General features: G+C 32.0%; 1 protein-coding gene across 11 annotated transcripts in view; it reads left to right on the top strand.

Annotated features, from left to right (window-relative positions):
- Window positions 1-5,934: 5,934 nt before the first annotated feature.
- The window catches only part of LOC130901877 (calcium/calmodulin-dependent protein kinase type II alpha chain), a 172,215-nt gene continuing 161,034 nt past the window's right edge, over window positions 5,935-17,115 (top strand). For all 11 annotated transcript variants that reach the window (XM_057813533.1, XM_057813530.1, XM_057813525.1 and 8 more), the window contains exon 1: window positions 5,935-6,193. In XM_057813533.1, coding sequence (XP_057669516.1) covers window positions 6,129-6,193 — 65 coding nt within the window. In that variant the 5' untranslated portion in view covers window positions 5,935-6,128. The remainder of the gene's footprint in view (window positions 6,194-17,115) is intronic.

The raw sequence follows: 17,115 nt of genomic DNA, 5'->3' as shown, positions 1-17,115 counted from the left end.
TCCGGTTTCAGAAATGTAATTACTATTGACTCAACGTCATAACTATCAATGAATGACAGTTTTCCAAGGCAAACTTAGAGAAAATGCTATTGCCGTGTGAAATTCAAAGTTAAATTATTATGGGTACTCAGCATTGGGGGCCTTAGTATGAGTTGTTTGTTTCATACTAAGGCCTCCAATAGCTCAGTGCCTATAGTTATTTAACTTTGCAAAACAAGGTCCTATACTGATTAGACTAGATTTTTTATGAAACGTTACAAGAAAGGAAAGCCCTCAGTCCCAATTTTTTAAAATCTATCCGTTTTATCGATGGGGTCTTTTTAACGCAACAAATAATTTTTAATTCACTTAATGCTCACTAATTAATAGATTAATAGATAATAATAATTAATAACTTTATGACAATTCGAAGTTCAATACCATATATGAATCATGGGTCAGCGAACTGTAACTTCTCCATCCCCCGAGGAGTTTTGTAAGGGACGAACAAAACTAGTTGTAATGGTTGTGTATCTTGTTGGATTTCTGGCTCTTTCGAAATCTTGTGTAGAAGTATTCGGAGTTTGTACAATCTTATTATTGTGTAGAATCTGCCTTTTGTGAACTGATGGGTTCTGATTACAGTCGTTCTTCTTCGGCGATGAGAATGTGGAGTTGATCCAAAAGAATTTTTTCGATTGTTAGAGGTTTGATCGAAAGTATCAGGGTGTGTGTGAGATGGTTGGAACCTAGGTAGGGTTAGAGCTTCTTCTCGTATCACAGATCTTGTATTTTTAAACATTTTTAAACATTTCTGTGTTTGTTCTGATCAGCGAACTGCAACTACTGCAAAGAGTCTTGTTATGTAAGAATTATGTGCTATATCTAAGGCTCCGATTTATATGCTAAGAAGTATGGGCATATGCAGGGTGTTTCGCATAAGAACCAACACAGAGTATATGGGTATAGGGGAGCCTAAAATTTGACGATTAGGGGCCATTTACCTTCATACCAAGAAGTAATGGTACATAGAAGGCGATTGAACCATCCTGTAGGGTTCATTAGGAATGACTTCACAGATGTTTTCATATTATGCACAATTTAATTCTAGAACTTGTTCTATTCTTTTAGTTTTACGAAAAAACTTTGTCTCTTTCAAAGAAAAACATGTTTTCAACAATGTTATTTATTTCAATTATTGGTGACTTAAAAAGTCTCTTACATTGACATTAAATTGAGGTGGTGCTCCTTTATGCATAAACCTATGTTCCAATTTCAATTGTAACGGCAAATCTTCAAATAAATGCGGAACACAATTTTGGAGCAAATGAGTTTGACTAGTTAGCCGATTCAGTGAAATAATTGATCCAATCAAACATGATAGATAAGGTCAATCCAAACTCATATGAGTGTTTTCATCTTAATATTCATGATAGTTACGCATACTTGTACTACCCCTACGAGTAACGTAAACCAAGGTTTGAGGTAACAACTCTTGCACTTTTTGAGCATGTGGTATCCAAAATAAGTTTCGCAGACTCATATGAACAGAACGTTCTCCATTAGCACTATGAAACTTTCCTGTTTATTGAGTCCGCCTTTTAACGTTATAAAATGTCTTCCTGTGAGGAACCAGGCGATTAGCAAACTTCTTTGACTATTATTCCGCGCTTTTTGTACAGTTTCCTTCACAAAAACCTAACCAGCTTGTGACTTGTTTCTAGCTTTTTCTTTGATTATTCAGCTTTTCCTTGGAAATGACCAAGTTTTCTGAAAAATTACAAAAGTACAAAAGCTCTAGATTAAGGTGTTGCCCTATAATTCCTCAGTGACGCAAATTAGTATATATTGTAGTAAATTGCCCCTAAACATATATTTTGGGCACCCTTATACGGCCTATATGCTATATATTTCCATTTTAACTTCCACAACGCAGTTTCCAGGCCACAGCATAAGTAATATTGACATAATAATTGGAACTATTATTAATAGAACAAGAAAAGACAATTTTGAGGAGTCAAAAAATGTTAAAATCCGTTCAGTCAACCCGGAGTAATTTATGTTAAAGGAAAATGCTTAAAATTTACACATATCTCGTGATACGAAAAAGATATCGACATTAGGTTTTCGCTATTCTGTTGCTAATTTAGTCTACTTTTATATTCCTTAATTAAAACTGCATGTTTCCATTTAACATTTTTCAGAAAGAAATTATGTATGGAGCGAATAATTGCGTTGTTCCATTGGCTTGGCATTTCTTCTAGTACCCATATTTTTCTCAACATGCTGAACATCCGATTCCGAAGAACCCCTCCAACCACACTAAATTACTTCTATTGGTATTCCGGCACTCTTATTTTTTTCCTATTTCCACAATTTTATATTTAGATAATATGAAATAGCAATTTGGTTTAATAATAATTATAATACAATATTGATATCTTACTCCGGAACTTATTTAATGTAGTTGCCACGTTCAATTTTAAGGTAGTTGTTTAAATAATTTTTTGGCTTTGAAGATGATGGAATTTTTTATCAGATCAGAGGTGGGTATTGTTAAGTGAACGTCCAAATTTTTTCTTCTAGTAGGGTAACTATGAGTGGGTCCCTCAGTTCAGTTGTGAAAGATTTTGCGAACCAAACAAACGGATTTTAAAATGAAAAGAGTGAAAAGAGTTGAAATTTTGTATTTTTTAAAATAGAATTCGCAATGCGTTCTATCTGACGGGTAGTTCTGCGAAAACCGATAATTCTGAAACCAAAAAGGGTAGCTCTGAAATTTGAACTCATTTTATATTTAAAAGAAAAATAATACTAAAACATATATATTCTGTACACTACTATCTTTATTACACTTCATTTCTTGAAAACTATAATATATGATTCACATATTTGACTAGACTCTCTTTTTTAATAAATATTGACTACCATCAAATCATGATTGAGTTACTTACAGTATTATATAGTAATGAACAGTCACGAAATCAACAAAATAATAAAAAATTAGAAACGACGAATCTTCAACGCTGGTTCTTTAACATTCTTGTGTTCTGATGACTCCGTAGAAGTAGAATCAAAGATCCCATGAAACCAATCCTGATCCTTGGCCTTAATACAATTTTTAACATGGGGCTTAGCAACTCAAATCTGTGCAAAAACTTTGGTAATATTTGGAGAATTATCTAGTTTGATTAATTTTTTTATTACATCTTTTAGAGTGTGTGTAATTCCATATCAATTATTTCATTGTACTCCATAAATAAGTTGGACAAATTTACTTCTTTAGCAATCATTTTATGCAAGTTTTCAATGATCAAAGATGGATCAAACACTGTAAACTGCTTTTATATTTGCACAGTAGTCTGGTCTTGATAGAACCTTTGCTGTGTATAATTTATCAACGATTCTAAAGCTTCAAAATATATAGCTTCAATATTTTTTTTCTCAGACACGTACAAATTATATTTAACTGAACGACGTTTCATCTATGTTAACTGGATTCCTTTCAAAGTAAAAACTTCGTTCGTGTTTATAATTTGTACATTCAAAGCTGCTACCCAACCACCAACAAGAGGTTTCGTTTCCAATTCTTTCAACCTCTTACACACTTGATTCGTGTACTTCGTCATATCTAATAACGAGGTCGTATCTCTTTGAAGATTTTGCTGATATCTTGAGTATACTTCTAATATGTAAGCTAAATATGATAATAAACGTAAAATATTTATGCTAGTCAGCATATAATATTCTTGAGTTTCTTTTTGCGTAAGGCACTTACGTGAAAGAAAGAAGCGATCGAAGATGATTCTTTGATTATCTTTCCTAACTCATGTACATTTTAAATCGTTGAGCCCCAGAATAATTTAGACATAAAAAGTATCAAATTTTTATACTGTATTTATAGTTAGTGAAATTATTTAATATGTGGATGCAAATAATTATTTTACTTGTGCACAGCACACCATATTTTCAGAATTGGTGGTAAATAACAGTATTCTTCGGGAGTTAGACTTTTTACAAATTCTTCAAAAAGGCACCACAGACCATTGTTTTCTCCTGTATTCACGGAGGCTCCATCCTTAACCAGTGACGAAATATTTTTCATAATGTTTGCTAACTTTTCTGATCCAATTCATTCATTTATAACAGCATTGAGAAGTCCTCAAAAGCTAAAGCTCAACTAGAGAAATAGTTTTAGCCAGTGTGAATTTTAACAACTTGTGTTCTGTATACTGATCCATCACAACGTTATTGAATAGCTAATTTTTTATTCATAGTACGCTCCAAATTTGGTCTATCACATTTAACAATAATTTCAAAAAGTTTTTAACAGTGCTGGGATTGACATAATGAAAGTCCTGGTTCAAAATTGCAGTAGTATCATTTAAATAATTATTTTCGCCCAAAGAACTCATCACAATTCTGACTGGAAAAGTGTTTGCTGAAAGAGTCAATTTTTTCGCGCTCCCATACGCGTGGATCAGTAGATTTCCAATTTTTTTAGCTAATAAAGAATTAGTTTCAGCTAAGCAACGACCAATGGGAGTATTCTTATGTTTTAGGGGGTTTTAGTTTTGACTGCAAGTTATCTTTGAGACATTATTTGTGCACCTGACTTTTCGTGTGTTCCTCTACAATTGCATCTCTGAACCTTTCTCAGTCGTAATGGGTGCTTGCTTATTATTAGATGAATTCTGCTTTACTACGTCAGGAAATGAAAAACAACATTTGCATTTCACGTAGTGCTCCCCATTGCTGTGAAAATGAATTAAAAGTTCCTTTCTCTTTATAAGATTTTGATTTTCACTAAAAACTCGCGTTGCTAGCGTTGGTTTACTCAGTCCTTGGCTTTCTTGTTGCTTATTTTTGGCATCATTTTGTGATTTGTAAAGTATCTCGTCCAATATTTGAATCATCTGGATTATTAGAATTGGGATCTATAAAAAATACATTCATCATGAAAAAAAAAACACAAAATAGCTACTATAATATTATTTAAAACTTTATGTTTATGCGTGAATAAAAAAAGTACTTTACTTAAGCACTTTGTTCAGGTTTTAACTTCCAAGTTCTCACAGGATCATTTAGAGCTTTATTTCTCATGTATCCTATCGAGGGGTGGTTGGAATAATAATCCAAACTGACAACAATTGAAATGATCACTAAGACAATTATTATTCAATCAAAGCAAATTTAAGTGCGAATTGTTGCGAGTTTTGACAATATTGGACTCCGGCCGGCGTTTGAATTTACGTCAATTGTATTTTTTGTTGTGTTCTCAGAAAAAAGCAGCGAGGGCGGAAACCAGACTACCCTTTTTTGGCTCTACTTTCAGGGCTCTGTAAAAATTATAAATAATTGAGTTACAGTACAAATTCTTATTTTTTTCACTTAATTGTTTATAACTTTTGTAATTTTTTTCAGCGGCTTTTCGGACTATTCCTCAAACTTTCTAGGTAACAATACGAATCGAATGACACCTTGGTCGTAATTTTCGGAGACTACTGAAAATTTTTACAAAAAATCGTGCATGTGAATTAGACCATTATGTATATATTGATTTTAGAATGAACATTATTATTATAATATATTATTATTAGATATATTTTTTCAATCGTGTATTTATTGCTAAACACAATGATAATAAAGAAAAGCACATATCAGAAGTTTTTGCAAAAATAAAAATGCGATGATGATTATAAATAAAGTTGTTAAACTTATTTGCGTTGCTAATTATTTATAAATAAAAATTTAATATATGCTGTAGTTACTAAGAGTTTTCTTACATTAATTAATCCATGTACAATAAATTCTATTTCAATACTTCAGAAAAAATTCATATAACGGGTATATAAATAATCAATTGGTTTTAATTATTCCGTTAAGCTCAGACTTAAATGGAATAAATACGTCAATTACCATGAAAAATTGGAAAAGCTGGCAACAGGCGCTGGGAGCCAGCATACAAGTTGATATTTCTAAAGTGACCTGCGCCTTGTCCAGATCCCTACTGTGTATTATGGGTAGCATAAGCATAACAAATTATTGACAGTGGTGCGCGGCAAGCCTACGGATAAACGTTTCGTTCTATCCGTGCATTTTTATTCTAAAGATCGAATCGTAGAATTTTAAAAGGTTTATTAGTGATTATGGCAGTTCCGCTCGCTTGTACGCGTTTCAGCGATAATTACGATCTTAAAGAAGAACTAGGAAAGTACGTATATTCTTATTTTTATTTATACACGTCCAATTTTTGCGCCGATCGAAAACCAATGTAGAAGCTAATATTCTAAAATAAACTAAGCTTTCACCTGTTTGTGTGCGTTTTAACAGCGTGAACTTATAATAATAATATACTCTCCAGCGAATTCGCCGAAAATGTTTGTTGGTTTGGATATCTGCATTGCCATAGAGAAAATCAATATTCCAGAGGCTCAGCCCTGTGCAGTATGACAGGTGGTTGTCTCCCTATAACAAAAATTGGGTTATTACACGATTATTACTAAAAAATGGTATTATTTAACGTTACCCTTAGTCTAGGAATGGAATTTTTTGTCATATTTGAATAAATGAGATCAGTTTAATTTAAATCATCATAATAATTTCATTTTCATCTCTATTAATATGATATTAACTGATGTTTGTCCAGAATAAAATTTAGTTGTAAATCTTACTCCATCCTTTTGAAAGTTTTAAATATATATACAGTTTTTTGTTAAGCGTTACATTGATAAAAAAGTGGAAGAGCGCATACGTCAAAAATTCCAGTTTTTTATTTTATATTATATTAATCTCAATAAAACTTCAATTGAAACTACATAATATTGATATATTTGTAACAATATTAGGTTCCATAATTTCATGCAATTTTGCCAAACGAAAATCGTCTTTAATTTTGCATTATACGTTTGCAAATTTAGAATTGCTTGTTTATAATTTGCATATTGTATGTGGTCAGTTATCCGTATATAATAAATACATGAACTGTATAACAAATTTATAATATTGATATTAGAACGATATTAATTTATTGAAACGATTTTTGGTACAAATTCATTAATGGTATACATGAGGAATCACAAGTATAACTTGAAAAAAAATATCGTTTTAAAATACATACTAATCAGTATAACAATTTTCCTCTAGGTGGCCCAATCTTCAATTTCAGCTAACAAAAATATAAATATAAATTTTATAACAAAATAAATTTTAATTGAGAAAAAACGTTTTACATTGATTAAGATTTTAGTTTCATTTATGGGATGTTTGTGGGGCGAAATAATTTGTTCGGAATGTTATAAACATTTGAAACTATTTAGGCATTTTTAGTACAAAGTTTTATGGAGTGTTTTTCATATTTTGTCATTTGTTTGCAAAACTTCATCAGAAGTTTCGTTTGAAATTTTATGTGATTTTGATACGTCTATATACTAGTTCAAATCGGAGTTGAACCGACACTATTACTAAAATTATGAAGGTAAATTTATTCGATCCGGAGTAATGTCTAGATCATTGTGCAAAAATAGTTAATATCTGTAAGAAATTTCGAAAGGTAGAAACAATCAGTCACTCAAAAAATAGTGTCTGGTTTATCGCTTATAGCGAAGGTTATTCGCTTATTCGAATTATTGAAAATTATTGAAAAAAGAGAAGGAAATTTACTAAAAAAAATTTTATGCCCAGGATTGTACTACCATTATATATAATTTTAATTTAAAGTTGAATATAGCTGCATATTAGTTGGGTTGCGCGCATCTCCTCAAAAGCGAGTACTTCAATTAAAAAAATGTTTTACTGAAGGTAAACTGTCTCTGAAGACGATAGCTTGGTTATCGAAACGCGCGTCAGACAGTGTAATTACGAGTGTTGGTGTAGTGGTGGCGTAAACAGTGTATTCAGTATCTCAACTAGATAATGTTGTATGGAAATTCAAAAACCAAATAATTAATACAATCAATGAATAATAAAACATTACATCAAATTAAAAATAAACAAAAGAGTAAACTTGATAATCTTATTAAAAAATTAATTCAGTGCTCAAAATCCAAGACAATTGGAATAAAAATATTTCAAATAGGGAGAGACTAGTGATAGGTTATTTTAGTTTTCGCCCTAAATTTAGTATTGAACCTAATTACTAAAGATACTCCAATTAAAACTGTGTTAGTACAGTAGCACAAATGTTGTAATGTTTTCAAAGTACTTTGTCGGTATTCCGTATCATTTGCAAGTGTCATGTTGAATGCTCAATCTTCTAATAGGTACCTATAGTATTCAAAAATTTGGGCACAAAATTTATAATTTCGATTTAACTAAACTGCGTTAACTATTTTTAAACATATGTATATTCTGGTATTAAATTTTCTATTTCATAATTTCAAAAATACAACTACATTGAGAAATTTAACAAAACTTTTCTAAACTTTTGTGAATGTCAAAGAAAAGTCACTATGAAAATATTCTCATTTTGACAGAAGGTGAAACACCAAAACGTTGATACGTCGTCAAGGATATATTCAATCAATACGCGGTAACTACGCGAATTTCATGAATTTCATTGGTTTACTTAAACTTGGGTTGTATAATCGTTTCACCGAATCTTGTATGAATGGCATGCTATTTTTCATTACAGAACAAGTTGTCGTTTTCATGACGCTATTACAAGTAATGATGGACTGCTTGTAATGTTTTGGCGTAAAAAGTTAAGTAGAGAAATATTCGAAGCCACTTGCAAGTCAATGATTATAAATGTAATTTGATATTGAAGTACAGATTTATGATAAGAGATGAAACACCATTAAAATCATCTGAGATGCTAATATATATATCTTTTAAAAACTATCAAAAGTTGGGCAGTTGTGTGTCTCCTTAAGATTAGTTTTAGTAGAGTATTGTCAGCATTCAGTGAGGATGTGCTTAATATACGCAGGAATGCGACGCGATAACTTTGGCAGAGATGGCGACTTTCTGACGACATCAAATAGACCTAAGTTTTGTGTAATGCGGAGTGTTTTCATTGTCACGGCTTCTTTCCTACTCAAAAAGTTTAGGGACTGTGGAGAAGTAGATTGGTGGCATTCTTGTTCAATCTCCCTTATTCTGATGATAAATCAGCTCAACAGCTTTTATTCTCTTCTTCAAAGCAGAATTTATCATACATCTTTATCCACAATACATTCTCCATATTTAGAAACTAACTTTTTTCATCTACTCTTGCTAATTTCAATGGATGCCAGCATTTTTCCTATTCTTCTGTACTTACATTTTTTACTGTAACACGTTTACACTGTGTTTATAATGCAACTTAACTTTGCACCCTTTATATATTTTCAATTTATCTTGATTATATTACCAATATTATTGTCGAGATCGCATAACTTACTTCATTTAATCTACGGCTATTGACAGGGAAAAGTTCATTCTTTTAGGTGACAATATCTCAATCTGTTATAAGAACTGATTTGAAATTACGCAATTGCTGAGTAGTTATTTGACGGTCTATCGATATTATATTTCTTATTTCATCTTGATTATTCGGTTTCCTATTACAAAATGTTTTTTTAGATATTTCCAGAAAAAAATCTTTCACATCATTTTTTCACAAAATTCCAATCTGCGGTCTTGATTATGTTCTGATAATTTTTTTACTTAAGTTATTCCACGAGTTTTAATTTTCTTAATAATGTTACAGCTAAATCTCACACTTGCATCTTGTGGTAACGCCGTTTTCCAAATGGATATAAAAGAATTTGCTCCAAAACTTTGTATACCTCCGAGAATATGCATTTTTAGTTGCAGTTTTCGATCGGTGGTCAGTTTTGGTGCTATTTTTAGTTCTTCAAGAAGTTACACAATTCTTCAAACTACAGTTTTAGTAATCTGGCGATCTTTCTCTTCTTCCGCTGAATTCCAATAAAGAAATTATTTTGGCAGTACTCCTTTCGTCATTTGCTGGACATGACCATACCATTCTAGTTGCTTCATTCTTCATCCACTATTGAGAGAATATTTTTCTCTTTAAGCTACCATACTTCGCTACCGTATGAAACGATGGTTTTTACAATTGTCTAAACAAATAATCGCTGCTTATTATTTGTGGGTACGTTGCTTTTCCATAAAACGTATTTTTAGTATTGATCGCTTTTATTTCCTGGATATTTCTGTCCTTAATAGTGTCCAACATTTCTTCACTTGTACGTTTTGTATTCAAATATTTGTATTTTTATCACCACTCTATACATTGACCGTTTTTCTGTGGTATATTTTGGTGATCTTCCAGTACACATATTTCTCGTTTTTAATACTTATGTTTAGCACAGAGAATATTTTAAAACGTGTGGTATATAATCAGCCTCCCTTTTTTAACCCCATGTTTGTAACAAAACCGCTGAAGAATGAGTTTTTTATTATTTTTATAAGGAAGCCCTCCTAAACTTCCTAAATGGCCGCTATGATCATAATACTTATGTTTGTGTCAATACTTTCCCATAGTGTGACCAGATGTACACTATCCTAACCTTTTTTAGTTCCACAAACAATAGGTGGAATTCCTTATTTGCGGCTACCCTTTCTTCCAGAATTTGTGTAAGGAAGCATAGTTGGTCGTCCTGTCGCAAATCCAGCTTAAGTTTTATTGTGAGCGAACTCTCATTATACGCATAGTTATCCTTTTCTATTTGATAAACTTAGTGAAAAGAATATGATTACTATAAACACATATCACTAATGACAATGATAAATACTTTTAATATAATTAATAACATTCTTTGACACAATTTTTAAATAATTAATACTGTAACTATATAGGTATATGGCGACCACGCCATGTGCCCTCGCATTGAAAAATAAATAATACATGCACACTCACCTTTCTTTTATTTCGTCCTTAATGTCTTAATAACATGCAATTGAAATAATCCTCTCCAATATACCTGGTACACATTTTAGGATAAACCATACTTTTTTGAACCCAGGCGAGACGTTTTGAATCGAGGAGAATTTCATTCTCGAGATAGCGGAGTGAGCAAAACTCGATCCTAGATCTCGGCAGAGACATTACTCCTAGAGATTTGGCAGATTCGGCACGCGCGACTTTAGTTTAGTATATCGTTTTGTATATATTTTTGTGTATATTGTTTTTTTTGTATTTATGTATATATAGTAAGTTTGAGAAGTTATCGAATTATAATTATTGTTTTACCTTCTCGCAATCTTCGACCCTAAGACTAGCTCCAATAGGTACAGGTTATACTGTTAGAACATTGTTAATAAGTTATGTTTCAGTTACAGCACTCTTCTCATGGATTTCAATATATTGTTCATTGTTGTAAACAGAAATCGAAATATTTGTGTCACATTATTTCCTAAGATTTCCAAATTTTCGTTCATCACTCGCTTAGGTCTTCAAGTGTAGGTTAATGTTCTCTGTACCACTTTAACTAGGATATCGTCGATTCTCAATTTTTTGTATTATCAACTATTTTATTCCTCTTTCTGCTTTAAAATATTTACCTAGATTTATTTGATATTTCCTATAAGAAAGCAGTTATCGCTCAGTATATGTTCATATTCTCCACATAAATATGAAGTAACCTTGGAATGTTCACGAATATATCGTTTGTTATCGTTATAATAAACTGTGGTTTGATTGTAAACAAGACATTACTCAATAGTCGATATCCATTAGTGAAATTAATCAATTTCTGATTAAATTCGATGAAAATATGTTAAAATACTTTGTTACTTAGCAGGCGTTGTTTAATATAAACCTTTCACATGTGTGTTCATTGAAAAGAAAGATTTCTATACAGTCTGGTGACATTGCATAGTCCATAAATCAACACAATTCTTGAAAAGATAGATAATTCCGAGGACAGGTCGATTTTCTATCTTATATATTAAAAAAATTGATGATTTCCATTCCGAGTCCGTTCAGGCGTTCTACCCAACCGATTTGCTTAATTTTTTTTTCAATGAAAGGTATTGATGCACAGATCAGCCATCAACCATCGGATTTCATCTAATTCTCACCATTCTCAAGTTATACTTGAATGCGATTTCCCCCTGTACATTACTTATGGGAGCTTTTCACATACACACGTTCTATCCTCAATATCTCAGGTTCTATTCAAGATAGAGACTTCGTTTTGGTTTAAGAACATTCGCTGAAACATCTTCTTTCTTTTGAGTTATTGAACACTTAAATCGGTTGAGTTGGAGAGGAGCTAGGCGCGGACATTCAATGTGGAGTTATGGATTTTTGTACGTTTTTGGCAATTTTTCTACATTCAAAGATCTATATCTAAGGTTCTAAAATAGCTACAGAGTTCGTTCTTTTCTATTATAATGATTTCTGATACTTATTTAATGGATTCGATGCGAGCGAAGCCGCGGGTAAAAGCTAGTTTTAAATAATTTAACTAGGAAAGTAAATTCACTCCGACATAATCGTTGCTATTAAATATTATTAAAAAAAATCTTTCAAATAGTATATGCAATTCAATTTTGATTATTGATTCATATTTTGGTTAATCTGATTGCAGATCTAATAGGTGGTGAAGAAATGCAAGACCAAGATCAGGTTAGTTTGGTCTTGCTCTTACATATTTCATGGTCATGGTATTACAGTGTAAGGTCCAGTATTGGTATAGCAAATCCTGTACGTTTTTGTTAGGTTTTTATTGGAAGCAATTTTCCAAAGAAAATAACCACTCAAGTGATTCCAAATCAATAGAGAATTAAAAAATAAGATATAGGCAGTGTTTGTCAAAATGAAAATTCTAGTTCTTAAACGTTAGGTATTCCAGCGATGAATTTTATTATGTAAATCACCTAATTTGTACAAATAAAAACAGTGGAAAAACAATTCAAGTTAAAGAATCAAATTTTTTGCTTTTTTCAGCCTTTTTAACAATTTTACTTACTCGCGTGAGCTAATAGTCCGGTAAATAAAGGTCGAAAAATTGAATAAGCGAGTAAATTCTGGAATGTTCATTCAAGTTTTAATTTGTGCCGATATATCACAAGCTATGACATTTAGAGAAATTTTGTTTGGGTAAAAATGAAGACCAGTTGATTATATACAAAAATTGTACCAATAATTTTTTCCCAACCTCAATAAATCTTGCACAAACGGAGGTTAACAATTTTGATACTCAAAAATATGAAATTAGAGACTTACGGGTGTGAAATTACGCTAAACGTCATGTTTTGGACTTTATGGACGTATTGAAATGACGTTGTCACGTTCCTTCCTTTGGTAAATATACCGCGGCTATACGGCGCTGCGATTCTGATTTCTTGCCCGGAAAAATGTGTTTGGGGTATATTCATTAGTCATTAGTCATTCACTTTGTGTGAAAAACATTCTTCTAAGTCGTACACTTATTTATTTGTTTCCTGAATATTCTTGACAATTTTATCAATCTGAAAGGTGGTTTCAGAATTATTGGAATATTAAGGCTTGTCAGTGTTAGAATATTTTGTGCACCTTCGTAAGAAGCATGCTCTACAACTGGTATGCTATCTTGCTACGGCAGTCACTTGTGGAAATTCTGTCCAGTACCACTTTCGTCTCTTCCTAGTTCACATAAATATTCATTGTACTAATAAGTTATGGCTGAAAATCTGGATTTCGTTCAACATTGGAGGGATATTTCAACATTATGGGTTATTTTTGAACCTGGGTACATTACAAACAATTGATCTTAAATCGAATGCATCATCTGAGCGCTGTATATCAAATTTCCTCCGTATTTTACTATGTAGCGTACGTTGCACTCTAGATAGACCTTACTTTACACAGGATTTTTTTCCCAGAAATAGATGATGCTTCCTCTTTGTAAACCATAATCAGCATATCCAGGCCTCCAAGACGTTTTCAGAAATAGCCTCAAAACCAATAAAGCAAACCAATGTACCGTTTGCTGCCATGATCCTACAATAAAGTATATATCGAAACGTTTACAATATGTCCCCCTTTTCAAATTATAATTACAAAGAATCTCAAATGTTTTTTGTCCCCTTTTAGCATTTTCTGCCAAATAGAGGGTAGAGTACATTTTCAACATTTATTACGTTGATTTACCCATCGAGTTGATAGCAATGAAAATGTTTTTCATTTTTTGTGTATTTAAGAGCTCAGGCTTTACAAATTTTTTATTTAATTGACAACAAATGCGTGCAACGTAAAAACAATTCACTCCTTTCAGCGTTGTTTTATTGAAGTTTTTAGTTAAATAGTAATATTTTTATTTCAGTGCAACAAATATTTCTACTTTGATATGGAAAATTTGCGGCTTCTTTATGACCCATTTTTAATGTAGATTTAATAACTTGATCGTAACGGGTCGACTATTGAGAGGTTCTAATAAACATAAAAATCCTACAATAAATTACGATCTTTGAAAACATTGAGCAAAAACAGCTATGTGATTTCGAATAGTTGCATATTATATAGTGATTTGAAATCTGTAAATCATTATTCAGGATGTAACAATAATCGAGTGAAACTTCTAAAAATATATCTCGGGTCACATATCTGTAGCCATAGTCTACGCTATTTTCAACATGTCTTCTATAAATAACGTTTGTCTAATATTTTCGGACTCACTTTCAGAACTACAAATGTTTATAAACGTTCTTATCGATATTTTCCACAATATTGTGCATTATTTTGACTCTGTGGCGTTAATTGTTGACCGAAATTTTTCTTTAATTTCTTTGTCTAGTAGACATGATGGATGTATGGCAGATATGGCATGCACGATTTTGGGTCAATGCTACAGCTAGGTACCTACAATTTGAAGTTTTATACAAGATTCTGAATTTTATTAAATTAGAAGTATTTGTGTCCCGTAAAAGAATTTAATGAATATGGCAAAACAGTCGTTAAATATAGATGTATAATATAATAATAAACAAAAACTAGCTACTCAATGTATTTATATACCAAATGACAAAGTATGATAATGTTATTTTCAATAATCGTTGTTTTATATTCACTTCATGGCAAAATTGAGTTCTTATACATACATACAGTAAACCAAATAGTAAATTAAGATTTTTATATATAATATTGAGGAAAATATGTTTTAAATATTGTTTATTTCGAAAGCAATCAATGAATAGAATCAAATAATGGATATTTTTATTTAATTGAAAAATTGCATCTAAATGTTGAAAAAAATTAAGTAATATATCATGAGGCAGATTCAGCTAAAACTAAATCCATATCCGAGTATTGGGGGTTTCAAATAGAATAATGAAATCATATCTGTGTATTTCAAAGAGATGGGGACTGGTTGCTTATTCCGTTGCTTTGGATCAGAAAGTAGAACACTTGGTAGACCTATTCTTGCGCTTCGGGCGATTTAATTCATGTCTTCTGGCCATGATCCTTTGCTCACTCTTTGCAAATCGGTGGCTATATGACATAAATTTGAGGTTAAAGAAAGTATTTTTGAGCAATACCCTATCGTTGAGATTTTATCTTCCACATCTACCTCGATAAAATACACCGGTACGAGAGTTATATTATCGCTTCCACAACGTATTTGGTATTGGTTCAGCCGAAGTTGAAGCAGATCTTTCCGCCTTCAGGTCTTTCTTTTCAATGGATAAACTTCTACAGCTTCAAAAAAGTAGATAAAAGCCATAGCACTTATAATTCCAGTAGCTCTTCAGGTAAATATGAAAATTTTTAGTTAAAATGACGCGATCAGAGAAGCAAACACCCTCTGAAATACTGAACGATTGCATGCTCGGCCTGTTTTTTATTAAAATTCAATCCTTAAGACACAAAACAGATGAACTGTATCTTTCACTAGAGGAGCTTAATTTTCCAGAAATGGTTGCCATCACTGAACATTAGTTGAATAATAATGAGTCTGCTCTTGTCAAAAACTGTACACAGTAGCCAGATTCACTATGATCATGTCCACAAACAACGACTTTTCTGAAATAACACAGTTCAATGATTTACTATATGAATTCGAATTTTCTATCGTCTACCACAAGACTTATGACCTCTATATTGTTTGTATTTACAAAAGACTGACGTGCATAATTTCTGTCACAAACTAGTGACTCTACTGGAGTCCTTACCTCTAAAAAGCAAACTTATTCTTTGTGGCGATCTTAATATTGATTATTCCATTGTGTATGCTAATCTCCGAAATATCATCTCCAGCTTGCTCTCCTCCTACAGAAACACAGCAAGTAGATTTTTCAAAACCTCAACCAGTACAAAATAAGAAGAAAAAAATCAATAAACTAGCCACTACCACTTCGGATGCCATTAATATTGAGTCACTATTACAACCAACTAAACAACTGATTCAGGAAGCATCACCGCCATATGTTCTAAACTATATCCAATTAGTAAGCTTCTTAGAAAACGTACACGGCTCTTCCACCCCTCTAGAAATTGCTTTGGAGTACACACAAGACATACAAGGCCTACTACACATGATGACAAAAATATATCCCAAGTTGCAGGAAAGAGTAATGAAAACCAGGATTACAAGAATCAAGAAGAAAATTCTCAATAAAATGAAACAAGATTTAAATAACCAGTTTGACGTGTCGAGTATTTACACATATCGAAATGCTTCAACTTTTAATTAAACAAACACTTCCAAAAGTCATCTGCCTACAAGAGACAAACTTCAAAACAAATATAAAACATTCTTTAAAACAATTTTATGCCTATCACAAAATCAGAACCAGCACTAGTAAAGCCAGTCGCGGTTAAAATAAAGTCCCCAACACAATTCTCTATATGTAACATATACCTTCCCATCAGATACGGAAATTACCTCCAAACAACTCGAATCGTTAATAGATCAAATTCCAAAGAAATATTCCATATATTCAGCAGAATTGGTAGCAATCTCCAAAGCCTTGCATCACATATTACAACAGTGCGAATCAAAGACAGTAATTTTTACTGATTCCTTAAGTACAATTCAGGGAATATCGAGGATATACTCAAACCAGCTAATGTTATGCCAAATTAAAACCTACCTTGAAGTACTTCACAATATGAACAAACAAGTCGAGTTCGTGAGGATTCCATCCCACGTCGGTATAATAGGAAATGAGAAAGCCGATCGGGAAGCTAAAGATGCCTGTAGT

The sequence above is a fragment of the Diorhabda carinulata genome, chromosome X, assembly GCF_026250575.1.
Source record: "Diorhabda carinulata isolate Delta chromosome X, icDioCari1.1, whole genome shotgun sequence".
In the NCBI taxonomy this organism is placed as follows: domain Eukaryota; kingdom Metazoa; phylum Arthropoda; class Insecta; order Coleoptera; family Chrysomelidae; genus Diorhabda; species Diorhabda carinulata.
The sequence above is the reverse complement of the archived record's forward strand: the minus strand, read 5'-3'. Positions and strand labels throughout refer to the sequence as shown.